General features: G+C 49.0%; 1 protein-coding gene across 2 annotated transcripts; it reads right to left on the reverse strand.

Annotated features, from left to right (window-relative positions):
• Positions 1-2739: 2739 nt before the first annotated feature.
• On the reverse strand, positions 2740-9112 carry LOC543149 (plasma membrane ATPase-like). Of its 2 annotated transcripts, NM_001405512.1 has the most exons (15): positions 8843-9112; positions 7291-7410; positions 6966-7202; positions 5678-6562; positions 5463-5567; positions 5236-5380; positions 4984-5148; positions 4673-4911; positions 4540-4572; positions 4380-4461; positions 4141-4301; positions 3867-4040; positions 3608-3790; positions 3324-3511; positions 2740-3228 (listed from the first exon to the last, which is right to left on the reverse strand). In NM_001405512.1, exons 1-15 carry the CDS (start codon positions 8882-8884, stop codon positions 3132-3134), a joined length of 2856 nt encoding a protein of 951 aa, NP_001392441.1. In that variant the 5' UTR covers positions 8885-9112; the 3' UTR covers positions 2740-3131. The 2 variants fall into 2 exon arrangements, with proteins under 2 accessions (NP_001392441.1, NP_001392442.1); NM_001405513.1 differs by having other exon boundaries at positions 4380-4572.
• Positions 9113-13615: the final 4503 nt, after the last annotated feature.

Here is a 13615-nt window from a genome sequence, read left to right on the forward strand (position 1 = left end):
AAACGGTTCAGAAACCTTCTAGATGGTTCCCAGAGTAAGAACCGGCTGGGAACGCTCTAGAAGGTTCCCAAAACTGGAACCTGGTAGGCCGGCCCAAAATCGCTCTCTAGTCAGATGCCGCTGTGCGATTCGTCGACAGTTTGACGCAACGTTCGTCCAATAGAGAATTCCTTTGATCTGGGCCATACGCGTCTATTTCCCAGCAGAACAAAGTTGCGGCTCTTCCAAATTGGTGTCAGTTCCAGTTGGTCTTCTTTGTTTGTCTCAAAAAAAAAACCGGTCTTCTTTGTTCAGTAATTAGTTTGCGCAGAACGATAGATATGGACTATGCTGAAGTTTCTCACATGAGTTGCTCCATTTTGGTGTGGACTACGCCTCAGTAATTAGATGAATAGTGCTGCCGTAAGATTTTACCCGGTAATTTAGCTGCGCAGAACGATACACAGCGCCCGAGCTCGCCTTTTACTTTTCTGCAATTTTTGCTCGTGTCAAAAGGCGGACATTTTTCTGCCCTCGGCGACGGAGGAAAAGGGCGAAACACCGATATTTCCATGCAACAATTCCTCCTGATCAATCCCAAACTCAGATAGGAACAACACGCCCCTGTTAGATTCCTGCTTTGGAATCGCAAGTAGGCTGTGTCCTGTTCGTGTCCGGTCGTATTCGCATACATCCCCGTAGTTCGTAGCTGGCCTCTACTCCACACACAGAGGCGACGCGAACCTTCTCACGTACACATCGTCCACCATCCACCCAAGAACCGGCATCACCGGCGGCCGGCACAACCAGCCAAGCCGAAGCTTGGCCGCGACGCTGGACGGGATGCCCGGTCGCCGGAGCTCGTCCACTCGCATAATCAAACCAAGATCATGCGGATCTGGACCTAGCCAACATGTCCCTGTCTCCCCCGCCTGCACTGCACTGGAAGTGCCGGCCGGACAGTCCCAATAATGCACACTTGCTTTCGCTTAATCTGATCAGAAGAACCAGCCATCATTCCCTCCCAGCTAGTGGTATCTTATCCTGCGCACGGACGCGGCTACGGCTGCCCCCTCTTTTAATCTCCTCCGGTCACCTCACCAAAAGGGCGACACCCCATCAGGAAAATCTTAACAATGTTGGCGCCCGTTGTGCGCAATCACGCTTTCGCCAAAAGAGAGGGCTCGGGTTCACGAGAGCTGATCCGGTCCGGTGGTTAGTCGGTCGTGACGCCAACGCCGTCCGTCCCAGCGACGACGTGCCGTGACGGCCACGAGGTCGCTGTGTCGTTCGTTCACTGACCGGAGAGCGGAGTGGTGGCGACTAAACAAACACCGTTGGCAAAGCAAACGACTTGACTGACGACACCTGGTCTGCCTGCCAGGGACGTAAACTCGCAGTCGAAGCCATGGGCCGGCGGGCCATTGTAAGGTGCGAGCTTGTAGAGGACACGGGGATGGCGCCGTGGCGGTGACAGGACGGGACGCGCGAGGTGACCGGCACCGGCGGGCCGTCTTTTCCCACTCGGTGTAGCAGCGGCAAAGCGGAAAGCGATCCGACGGGCACCGGCAACGGGAACAGGATGATGCGATGATTGGGGGGACGCGACAGGCCCGTGTGGTGCGGGCGCGCAATAATACGATGCGCGAGTGACGGGCCACTTTGGGCGAGCGGACGAGCTCCGGCCAGCCACTGCACTGCCGGAGCAACAGAAACGGGATCGGGAATCCGACTTTTTCTGGGGGTGGGGGGGCGCAGCCTGTACCTGTACCTGTACCTAGGGGAGGATGGGAGACGATCGATATGATGCCCGCGCCTACCGCCTACCGCCTACCGCCAAGGCCGGACAGCAGCGACGCGCACTATCGGTGGCGGGCGATCAAGGGGAGGATATCGTATCGGGATACGATGGGAACCCGACGGCCGCACCCGCCACGCGCCCCCGGGGAGGCGGCTGGGACGTCGCTGTTGTACTACTGCCAGAGTGCACTGCCTGCTGCCATGCTCTGCTGCTCCACGCGTGCGCCGCGGTCTCTGAAAGAAAGTCTGAAGACCCAGGACTACGGCTCGGTGGACGCTGCTTCTCAGCCGGCGCCGGCCGGTGTATGCGCATGCTCTTTGATAGACGTCGTGCGGGTACGGCGATCGGACTTTGGATCCGGTTCCGAAAGCGAGCGGGGAAAGAAAACGAAAGGGTGGAATGCAACGGCGACCGTGGGGTGCAGTGAACAGGTTCGACCCTATCTCTCCTTGCGAAGTGGTGGTGGGTCGGATTCGTCCTCGGAAAGATTCTCGTCCTTTGGGATGTAGAGAGTACTGTATTGTGTGGCGGAGGGCAGGAAGAGGAGCTTTCTCTTCGTGCGTGGAAGAATAGCCGGTATTATTGCTTCCAAGCATTTTCTGAGGATGACGGCACGGCGGCTAACTCTCCTTGCAAGGAACAATTTTATCTACACCTCGCTTTCCGCCCGCTTTGTTCGGGGATGAGATGGATGGAATTCGTACCGCTGTCCTCGTCTGGCGTACAGAATACTGCTGCCGAATTCATTTGGATTTCTTCAACCAACGTGGTGTCCATAACCAGCTACCTTTACACAATTACGTGCTCACTATTCACTCAAATGTGTGGCTAACTACATAAACATCCCAACGTAAGTTGGTGCCAAATTGTGCTGCACAGGAGCCAGTCCACTGGCAATGATAGCAAGCATTGTAAATATGTACTCCTAGTGCGGTATAAAAAAACACTTTGAAACTCCATTGCAGAAAAAGAAGCTATGATATTTATAGACGAGAATTGTCTTTGTATAAACCCATGTGATGGGATAGCAAGCATGTGGCAGAAAATTTGCAGTGATTATTTCTCGTCTTGCTTCCGCAAGATCACCGACTAGTTAGGGGAAACTGGGTAAAACGCGAAAACGATTACAACCACGCCGTGCTCCAAACACGGTATAACTCCACTAGAACATTAAAACCTCTCTAGAAGACGGACAACCGAAACCATATATTTGGTAGCACTTTACAACTAGGGGCTGGTCAGATCAGCCATGTTTGTTTCATTCATTCACCGGAAAAATCTTAAAGCGGAGCTCCATTCCAATCTAGCTCCAACACGGATGTCATGTTTGTTGGTTCAATGTCCAATTTCCTCACACGGTGTAGTTCTGGTTGATGGTGTCGATGTCAAGGCCCTTGAGCTTCACCACGGATTCAACGTGGCCCTTGAGTGTGTTGAGCTCCCTCAACCTGCAGATAATCATCAGGAAAAAGGGCATTAGCAATCAACGACTAGCCTGACTCGTCTGATCTATTAGCAGTTTGGAAGCACAAAGATAATATACCTTGCAATCTCAGCTCTTCTCTTTGCTTGCTCAGCGATCTCAGAGAGCTCACGGTAGCTGCTCTTGTCGTTGAACAGTGTGTGGGAGGCCGGCTCGGGTGCTTGAAGGCCATGGAGTGTTCTCTGTGCAGTAGCCCATTGTGCTTCCCTCTCCCCTTTGCCGTAGTTCTCTTTGGTGGTGAAAGCAGTCTGCACAACAAGGATCAGAGGGTCATCATTTGCTCCAGGATGTACGTGTACCTAAAAATAAAGGTGCTGACACAGAGATATGGTTCGACTTGGTACCTTGTTCTGCAGGAGGTTGTCCCAGGCCCTTCCACTCAGCACAAATCGGATGAAGAACTTGAAAATGTCAAGTGGGAAGTAGAACACAATGCTGAACAGCCAGATAACACCAGCCCAGCCCCACCCGATTCCCTTGATCCTTGCGAAGTCCCAGTTGGCATAGACAGCGATGAGTGTTGCAACCTGCATCGAGAAGGTTCAGCTAAGGATTGGATTGTCCTGAATTTCTTACTTTGCAGATAAACTGTTGTTCACGTACCAATTGTGCGAGAAGGAAGGCGGTAACCAAGAGGAAACCTGGGCGCTCAACAAAGGACCAGCTACGGGAACGAGTCACAAAGATAAGAGCCTGGCTCACAATACTGACTTGGAGGTACAGTGCAGACATCTCCTTAAATTCGGTGTTCCTGATTGACTCGACACCGAATTTGTTCTGCGCAAAGAAATTTAAGTGAGAACCCACTGATATTTTCCTACCAGCAGTTTTAATGCAAAGATATCTTGATGTTTTTCAAAGAAATTTGAAAACTCACGGTGAAGAAGTCTGTCTTGTGGATGAGCCAGAAGAAGACGACAGTCACCAGAGCAAGGTAGGTTCCCAGCACAACACCAGTGGCGAAGATTTCATTGAGCTTCCAGCTGTCGGGCAAGGGAGATGGCTTAACTCTGTCCTTGGATATTGTCATGATAGTACCTGCAATTTTTCATATAAATGTGAGAAGTTATGCTGACATGAGCATTGGCTACTAATGGGCAACAAAAGAGTACATACCATCATTGAGAATGGCAATGATAAGGACCATGAAGGGAGCGAAATCAAATTTCCAGATCAGGGCAATAAGCATAAAGCCAAGCTGCAAAATGGAAGTGATATTAATTTGGAGAAATATGAAGTGCGTTTCGGTGGGCAGAAATATCTTTGAGGTACTTACCACAATACGGATGGTGATGGAAACTGCATAGATCTGGCATAACACATGACAGAAAAAGAGCAATGAGTCTGAATGTGATGTGATCATCTGTTTAGAAGGTTACTAATTATCAACTTTGAAAGAAAAAACTCACCGTGTAGTTCTTCATCCTCTGAAAAATGCACCTGCTGGTCAGGACAGCACTGATAATGACACTGAGACCTGGCTCGGTAAGCACAATGTCTGAAGCACTTCGAGCAGCATCTGTAGCATCATCGACAGCAATACCAATGTCGGCCTTCTTAAGAGCAGGAGCATCATTGACACCATCGCCAGTCATACCAACAATGTGCTTCTTCTCTTGCAGCCTCTTCACAATCTCATACTTGTGCTCTGCATAACACAAACCAAGTTAAGAATTGCATCATTGCATAACCAAACAGATAAGAATGCAATGGAGCATACCAGGGAAGACTCCGGCAAATCCATCAGCCTTCTCAATCAGCTCATCAACAGGAAGTGACTCAAGTGAACCGTCCTTGCTTTGGCCAAGCAATGCAGAAGAAGGATACATGTTTGTGCCCATCCCAAGCCTCCTACCAGTCTCCTTTCCAATAGCAAGTTGGTCACCTGAAATAAATCACATAACTATGTTTAGCTAAATTTGCACCAAACATGCAAAATTCTAAGCAAAAATTTGTATGACAGTGTATGTACCTGTGATCATCTTGACGTTGACACCAAGAACAAGTGCCTTGCGGATGGTCTCAGCACTGTCATGCCTTGGGGGGTCAAACAGGGGCAACAGACCAATGAATTGCCATGGTCCACCAGGAGAATCCTTGGATTTCTCGGGTACTTCCTGTGATAGTCTCACTTGGCATTAGAAATTGACTCACCAGCCACTACAGAAATAGCATTTGAAGTATTAGAAGTTAAGGTACCTGTCTCGCAACAGCAAGCGAACGAAGCCCACGCTCAGCATACTTCTCAATCACAGAGTGCACCTTTCTCTTCACATCCTCCTTGCAGTTGCACAGGGTAATAATCTGTTCAAGTTTCATACCAAGTCTTCCTTAGTCACATTAAAGAACAATGCAATTAACAAAAATGTCAAATATGTAATGAAGCATCGCTGCACTTCTATGGTTTTACCAACCTGCTCAGGAGCACCCTTGCTGGCACGGTGCCAGTTACCCTCAGCATCGATGTAAGTCAGAGCAGTCCTCTTGTCAGTAGGGTTGAATGGCAAGAAGTGCACTTCCCTGATGCCAGCTCTTGCCTCCTTAGGATCAGCAAGCATACCAACCATGCAAGCATCAATGGCATCCTGGTTTTCAACCCTTGAAGCCCTTGCAGCCAACAACAGCACATGTTCTTTGTCGACACCTTTCGCAAACACCTCAACCAGGTTCTTGTCAACACTGAGCTTGTTAAGGGTGAGTGTGCCAGTCTTATCACTGCAAAGCACATCCATGCCAGCCAACTCTTCAATGGCAGTCATCCTCTTGGTGATAGCACCCTGCTGGGACAACTTGTGGGAACCAATAGCCATGGTGACCGACAAAACTGTAGGCATGGCAATCGGAATACCACCGATCAAGAGGACCAACAGGTTCTCAATACCGGCACGGTACTTGCGGCGCTGGATCGGGAACATGACGATGATCTCAATGACAATTCCCACTGCAATCGAGACGATGCAGAAGTTTCCGATGGCAGTGAGGACCTGCTGGAAGTGCCCGACTTGGTTGGTGCTGTCAACAAGATGAGCAGCCTTGCCAAAGAAAGTGTGTACTCCAGTGGCAATGACCACAGCCTCAATCTCACCCTGCTTGCATGTTGATCCAGAAAAGACCTCATCCCCAGGGTTCTTGGTCACCGGGAGAGACTCTCCTGTAAGTCCAGACTGATCAATCTTCAAAGGATCACCCTCGAGGAGACGAGCATCAGCAGGGACGATGTCACCGAGCTTGATGCTGACAATGTCACCAGGAACCAAGATTGATGCCTCCTGCTCGCCCCATCGACCATCCCTAAGCACCTGGAATGAGCAACAGTAATGCATGTTACAAAAAGAATGGGCAAACAAACAAACACAACTCAATAAAAATAAATGCAGCAAGTTTCCACCAAATGGTACATGCCTGCAAGGTACCTAGCTTAAGGCAAAAAGCTGGAGCTTGACTATCAGTTGCAGAACAAAAGTACTATACAGTTATAGTACTAATGTACAATAAATTGCAATTGCTAAGCCAGGTTCAACAAACAATTTAAATTTTCTTTCATGATGGTGGAATTTGATCCATTCAAAACTAAACTTCTATATCACAGTTGAAAGCAGGCACTAGAAAAGTACATTGGAAGCAGACCAATAAAATATCATGGCTATTCTACTATGGAAGAAAATTGCAACCTAACAGGACAGCATTCTGTGCCAAGCTCACCTTTGTCTTGGGCGCAAGGTTGGCCATGAGCGCAGCAGCTGCGTTGCCGGCGTTGTTCTCTTCAATGAAGGAGATGGTGGAGTTGATGACCAGGAGAACAATGATTCCAACGAAATCCTGCCAATCCGGGGGCTTCCCACCACCGTTGGCCAGCGCGATGGCCATGATGGCGGCCATCTCCATGACCCAGGAGAGTGGGTTCCACATGAATCCCAGGAACTTGAGGACTTTGCTCTCCTGCGGATCGAGACCCACAAGGTAGCAATTAAGACGAGGCAAGAAATCAGGCACCAAACTTGCATCAGAAACAAGTAGCGACGCTCACCTTCTTCTCTTCGAGCTTGTTGAGGCCGAAGATTTCAACACGCTGCGCCCCCTCATCGGAGGTGAGCCCCTGGCGTGTGCATTTCAGCTGCTCGAACACCTCCTCGATGGGGATGTTCTCCTGCAAATATAAACACAAGCGAAACAAACCATTGATGAGAACCAAGATCATGCGATGATTTGAGGTGTGACCCCACTCAGTCAGCGACGGCTAGAACAGACAAATCACACAGCTAACACAGCTCGTTGTACAAAACAGTAGCTTCCACGTCGTGGGCCCCACCGGCCAGCCTCTACCAGACAAAGCTGGGGTCAGAACATCCGAACAGGGAAGAGTCCAAGAGGGCATCTATCAACCAAGGAGGCGTGGGGCCAATGATTGGGGGATCCGTACGGCCGTCTGATCTCGATCAGACGGCTCAAGCCGGCCAAGGACAGGGTGTCCTGGACCGTACGCGCCTGGTTGGGTGCGTACTTTTCCCCGCGGACCCACGTGCCGGCGCTCGTACGCACTCACCGCTCCCAGGAGGCTGCCTCGAGATGCGTGCGGCCAAGATGCGTACCCCTTGCCGCGCGTGAAGGCGAAAAAACAATAGGATAAGCGAGAGCGAGCGACGGCTCCGCTTCTGGATTGGGGTGCGCGCTTCGGTCAACAAAGATAGAAAAACGAAAAGGCAACGGCTCGAACGCACGGATTTCTCCGCGCTTCGTGGTGGTTGGCCACTAATCCGGCGCCGCGTGATCAGGGAGTCCGGCCCGTGCTTAACTATCTTTTGACTTCAAGACCAAATCCGTACTCCCATCCCACTAATTCTACTAAAAACTACCACTGCTGCTCGAAAATCCCCATTTATTCTTAGCATTTTTAGTAGTCATTTATTTGTGGACGAAATAAAAACTGGGGAAGAAATTATGCGCAGATCTAAGATTCGGTGCTCGTATCCCGTTCCACGGAGGAAGAGATTTACGTATTAAATACGGCAGACTGAAACAGCTGGGTAGGATCCAAAAATTCCTCCGCCGAACAACAGCGGCGGGGCTGCATGCGGTACGTTTCGGGGCGGCGGCAGCACAGCGGGAGCAAATCAGAGGGAGAAACATGGGGTGTCTGCGCTACATGGCCATGGACAGCTGGCCCTCTCCATCATTGAAGAGCCGCTGAGCAGGCTCACATGGCGAGATACGACCTCACATGGAAAGTTTACTTTCAAGGAAATCCTTTAATTTCTTTTCGTTTTCACAGAAAAAGTAACCAGTTAAACTTTCGATGAATGGAAAAAATTAAAAGCTACGCGGATTCCTCCCGAAGCTTTCGCCGCCAGTAATAATAATTCCCCAAAAGAGCAGAAGAACAGCAGGTGAAACGGCCAGCGGATTAATCTATCCTACGACAGTTGGTGCGATTCTCCACCCATCTGTCGAGAGATCGAAGCAGCAGGGGACAGCAGCTCGAAACGAGCGTCGCATACATACAGCATGAACCAAGCATCACCGCGGGAGACAGGGCGTCGGAAGAGAGAGAGAGGGGAGGGGGAAGCGGGAGCGGTTCTCACCAGATCGACGGCCTCGTTCCTGATCTCCTCGAGCCCGCCCATGGCTGGCGGCGGGTGGCGGTCGGGCGCCGAACCAGCACGGGAAGAGAGCAGGCGGAGTCCACAGGCGAACCCCGAGGCCCGGCTCTACCACGCAGCAGCACGGAGGCCGCGCGGCTGCTCTCTCCTCCGCTCCGGAGAAGGAAGGGAGGGAGGGGGGAGAGTGGTGGTGGGTGGGCGGGGAGGAGAGAAACCGGAGGCGATGGGGGAGGTCTCCGTGCAGCCCCTCCCCTGCTTTATACCCACCCACCTCCCGCACCGGGCCACACCGTGCAGCCCTAGGCGAGCCGAACCGGGCCTGCGGGCCCCGCCGAGCCGCCAGGTGGGCCCTCACCTAACCCGCCCCCCCTCTCTGTTCGCGTGCCGCGGCGAGTTAGGCCGTCCCTCCCTCCCTCCCGTCCCGCCGCACCTGGATGGCGCCTCGCGGAGAGATAGCGGGCACGGGCAGCGGCACGTGCGCGCGGGGCCCGCGCGTCGGTGGCGGTGCCGGAAATATCCCGAAGATTTGACCCCGGGGAAGGGCAGGGGCTGGCGCGGGGCCCCCGGGCGTATCGCCGCAGAGCCGTGGGATGCCAGCCACTTGTGGGCGGGCCCGGGCGCCCGCGCCGCGGCACGGGATAACGGGCGCGTGCGGCGTCAAAGGGTCGGTCGGCGCCTTCCGTTCCCTTTTTTAACTGCGGGCCGCGCGCGCGCCCGTGCCGGGCCGGCTCGGGTCACGGAGGGGATGGAGGGCGGAGGGAGATTCCATTCCGCTCCACCGTTTCTGCGAGCGGATGGATGGGGGCCGTACGTACGGTGCGGACGGTAGCGGCCGTGCCTCCGTGTACCGGAACAAAAGTGCGGGGACGCGAGGATAAAAAAACAGCTAGTAGGAGGGGTGGGATTTTGTTGCCTGGCGCTGTAAACCTGGCGCTGTAAACCTGGCATGTTTTTGGCAACAGTCGAGGGGAGGCCTGGCATCGGTTGGTTGGTTGGTGCGATTCGGGTCACAAGGGGCCGGCCAATGAGACGGCCGTAATTGCCGGTTCAAACGGGTTTTAGTATGCTGCTTATCTTGTTCTTTGCTGATTTTTGCCAGTGTGAGCATTTCTCTTGCTCCACCGTTATAAAACAAACAGAGGACGATTTCGGTTTTACTACGGGGAACTCTGACCGTTTTGTATTTTTGTACTGGCAGAACTCTACATTACAAACGTATTGTATATGAATATGAAATGGCGTCACGCTGTGTTTTTTGACGAATTATTGTGCACAGTTTCACCTTGCAACTCAAAATAGTTCATTAATAATTTGCAGAGATATGGAAGCATGTGCGATGTCATGCATTCAGGAGTGGTAGCGGTGCTATTATTGCTCGTATTTGTATCCTTGCTTGAAATATGTCAGCATGTTTCGTCTTCTTTTGTGTGTGCCATATCTTGAGAAGACAAAAAAAATTATCATGTACTCGGGCATCTTTTGACGCGGTTCCTACTATTCATGCATGTAGTAAGATTAAAAAGGTGTATTAACCTTCCCACAAAAAAAGGTGTATTAACCAATTAGTGTGACGAAAAAAGGACGATGGGAAAATAACGATCTCTTTCGTGTGACTGATCATCGCTTGGTATGTTTACACCGCTAGTTTCGTCCCGCTCCGGCTCCTAGTTAGTCAAGATTTTCAAGCCAATAGTACAATGGGTTATATACAAACGTCCTGAAGATCCTTGTCGCTGCCTTCACCCCATTTATCTTTGTTTTATTAGTCTGCTTCACAATATCATGTCGGCTTTTAGGTTTACATCAACATCACCATGCATTCCCTCTCTTAATCCCCATTTAGTTCTTATTCTATATTTTGTCTCACAAAAGCTCCATAATTGTGTTTTTTCCGATCCAAAATGTGTCTTTTATATGGTGTCCTGTACATTTGAAAGCATGTGAACAGCATAAAACATCATGGAATTCTCACACTTTGGTGAGCCTTTTTGCACCATATATTTGGGATTGTCGTGTTATGCAGAGAACGATGACCTCTATGTCTAGACATAGTAGTGGGCTTTTTCAGCCGGTCCATGATGGTCTTATGAACCAAATTAAATAAAAGCGATTTTGTACAAAAGGTGGTGTAAGCAAATATATGAGAAACTATAACTAAGAGAATGAAATTTGCAATCTATTTAGAAGGTGAAACGACACAGTACTCCATTCCATGAGCCATCTTCTGGCCAATGGGCCATCTCCGGTGTAGTGCACTATCACCTCCCTCTATATCCATTTATGTATCCCCCTATATTGTTGGCTCACAAAAGCTTCAAAGATATGGTTTTGAATCCGTTGCATCGTATATTTAGGTGTATCGTTCTCTGTGTAGCATAAGCAGGATGTCTAGATGTAGCATGTTTTTTTTCGACATGTCTACAATGGCTTTGCGGTGGGTTGAACCAAATTAAATAATACCAATCATACAAAAAAAGGTTCACTTCATTATTAGGGATACCATCACAATCACAAGTAGACCGGAGGGCTTAAGGTTTAAGCTTGGGGTTGCGCAAGGCATCCCCATTTCAATTCTAAGAAGACCCAAGAGACTAAGCTTGGGGATTCTCAAGGCATCCCCGTTCCACATCAACAACAATTGTCTGATCCATTTTGAACCTCTTGCATCAAGTATTGATTTGTTTGCATTGCCTTCGACTGTTCTTTTTATTTTAGCTCTTGAATGAACATAATAATAATCTGCTTGACTTGGTTTGACTACTCTACTCTTTGTGCTTCACTTTTATCTGTTAGAGTAGTAGAAATAGCTCTTTGTGACTATTCCTTTTTGGGCTTCACTTGGATCTCGTGCAAAGGGATCTCAATATATGGGCGAGCTCTTTAGCCATTAGATGCATAGAGGGTCTCAGTTTAATAGTATTACAAACGTACTGCCTATGTAAGGTAAACATATTCATTCAATGTGTCTGGTATGAGCATGATATATTTCATTGTGCACTTTTCAAATGATTGTGTTACTTACCACACTTTTATGATTTGGAGAGTTATACTTGGTGAACCTATGAAAATGGTCGAGTATTTAGCATAAGAATCACCTCGCAACAACTTTTACATGATGCTCTATTTTCAGTTTTGTTTCATTTCGGAAATAGAAAAAAATATTATCTCCCACATTTTCTTTTAATTGCATTGTGCAACTAGCAAGACTAGCAAGGATTGACACCTCTTGTTAGGTTATTGGGGACACAACTAGAATTTTATTTGTGTTGCACAACATTCAATTGATGAAGGATACCTATACCTCCATGGACTGATATCTTGGTTTCTCACGGATGAAAAGCTTATTGCTTGCTACAAACTCCTACACCGCAGAGCCCAACAAAGCTAATCACCATTAGAAGTCGGTCTCCATGTTATTTGATTTTGTTGAGTTCCACAAGGTCAAAAGGCCCCACACCATTCACCCAACCATTCTCCACTATGGCATCATAATTGTCCTCGCGTTGCCATGCCTCTTCGTAAATAAACCGACGTGTACCGCCCCCATCTGCATGCAACCTTTTGATTATTGCTGAGACCAGGCAATGGTCCGACATGTGTGTTGGGATATTGTGCATGCCCGTGGCTACATACAACTACAAAAACAACGGGTCTATCCTGAATTTGACGTTCGACTCTTCCTCTTGGATGGTGTCCAAGTGTATGGGATATATACCCCTGAACCCCAGGTCTTGAAAATCACAAGTATCCACGACTTCCCAGAACCTTGCCAGTTTGCCACTCAGCTCTTTCATTAGCTTCAAAGTATTCTGAATTATCGAGGATCTCCCTAAAATCTCGTTCACACAACGATGGAAAATTTGACTGCCTCCTCAACCATCACACAAGTCCCAACTGAGATTTCGCTCTTCTCCATGCCTTGCATAGAAGCCTGTAAACTTCCAAGTTTTCATATCACTCAATATATTCTAGACAATTACATCTATATATTGGTCGGACGCATTGGTAAGAATGGCATCCACATCATGTGACCAGAACAAGGCTAGAACACCACTTAAGCTATTACTGCTTATAGGCACACATCTAGCAAAACCCAACCGGGCTCACAAATCTGCTACTCTCTGTTATGTCTCGAATGTATCTATTTTTTTATTGTTTCATGCTATTATATTATCACTTTCGAATACTTATACATGAAATTATATTATTTTCTGGACTAACCTATTAATCCAGTGCCCATAGCCAGTTGTTGTTTTCTGCATGTTTTTGTTTCCCAGAAAATTCATATCCACAGAGGTCCAATAAAACCTAAGGACTTAATACCATTTATTTCATTGGTCGGAAATTCCAGAAAATCTCGGGACCTGACAGAGGGGCAGACAGGGGCCCCACGCAGCCAGGTGGCGTGGCCTGGAGGTGACCCGTGTCGTGAAGCCGCGTGGCCCCCTAGACACCATCTTTCGTCCATTCTTTCGCCTATAAATTCCTTATTTTGTGAAACCCTTCGTACCAATTTTCTCTGATGTTTTGGTCGCCGCAAGTTTTTGTTCTGAAGAGATCCAAGTTGGCAACCTATTCTAGCACCCTGCCGGAGGGGCAATCTATCATCGGAGGCTTCATCATGAACCTTGATACCTCTATGACCATGTGTGACTATGTGAGTAATTCATCTAGGACATTTGAATCCATGGTGGTAGCTAGATGCCATCCTCTCTCCCTCGCGATTTAATACAAAGTTCTTGTGAGCTGCTTCAC

The sequence above is a fragment of the Triticum aestivum genome, chromosome 2A, assembly GCF_018294505.1.
Source record: "Triticum aestivum cultivar Chinese Spring chromosome 2A, IWGSC CS RefSeq v2.1, whole genome shotgun sequence".
In the NCBI taxonomy this organism is placed as follows: domain Eukaryota; kingdom Viridiplantae; phylum Streptophyta; class Magnoliopsida; order Poales; family Poaceae; genus Triticum; species Triticum aestivum.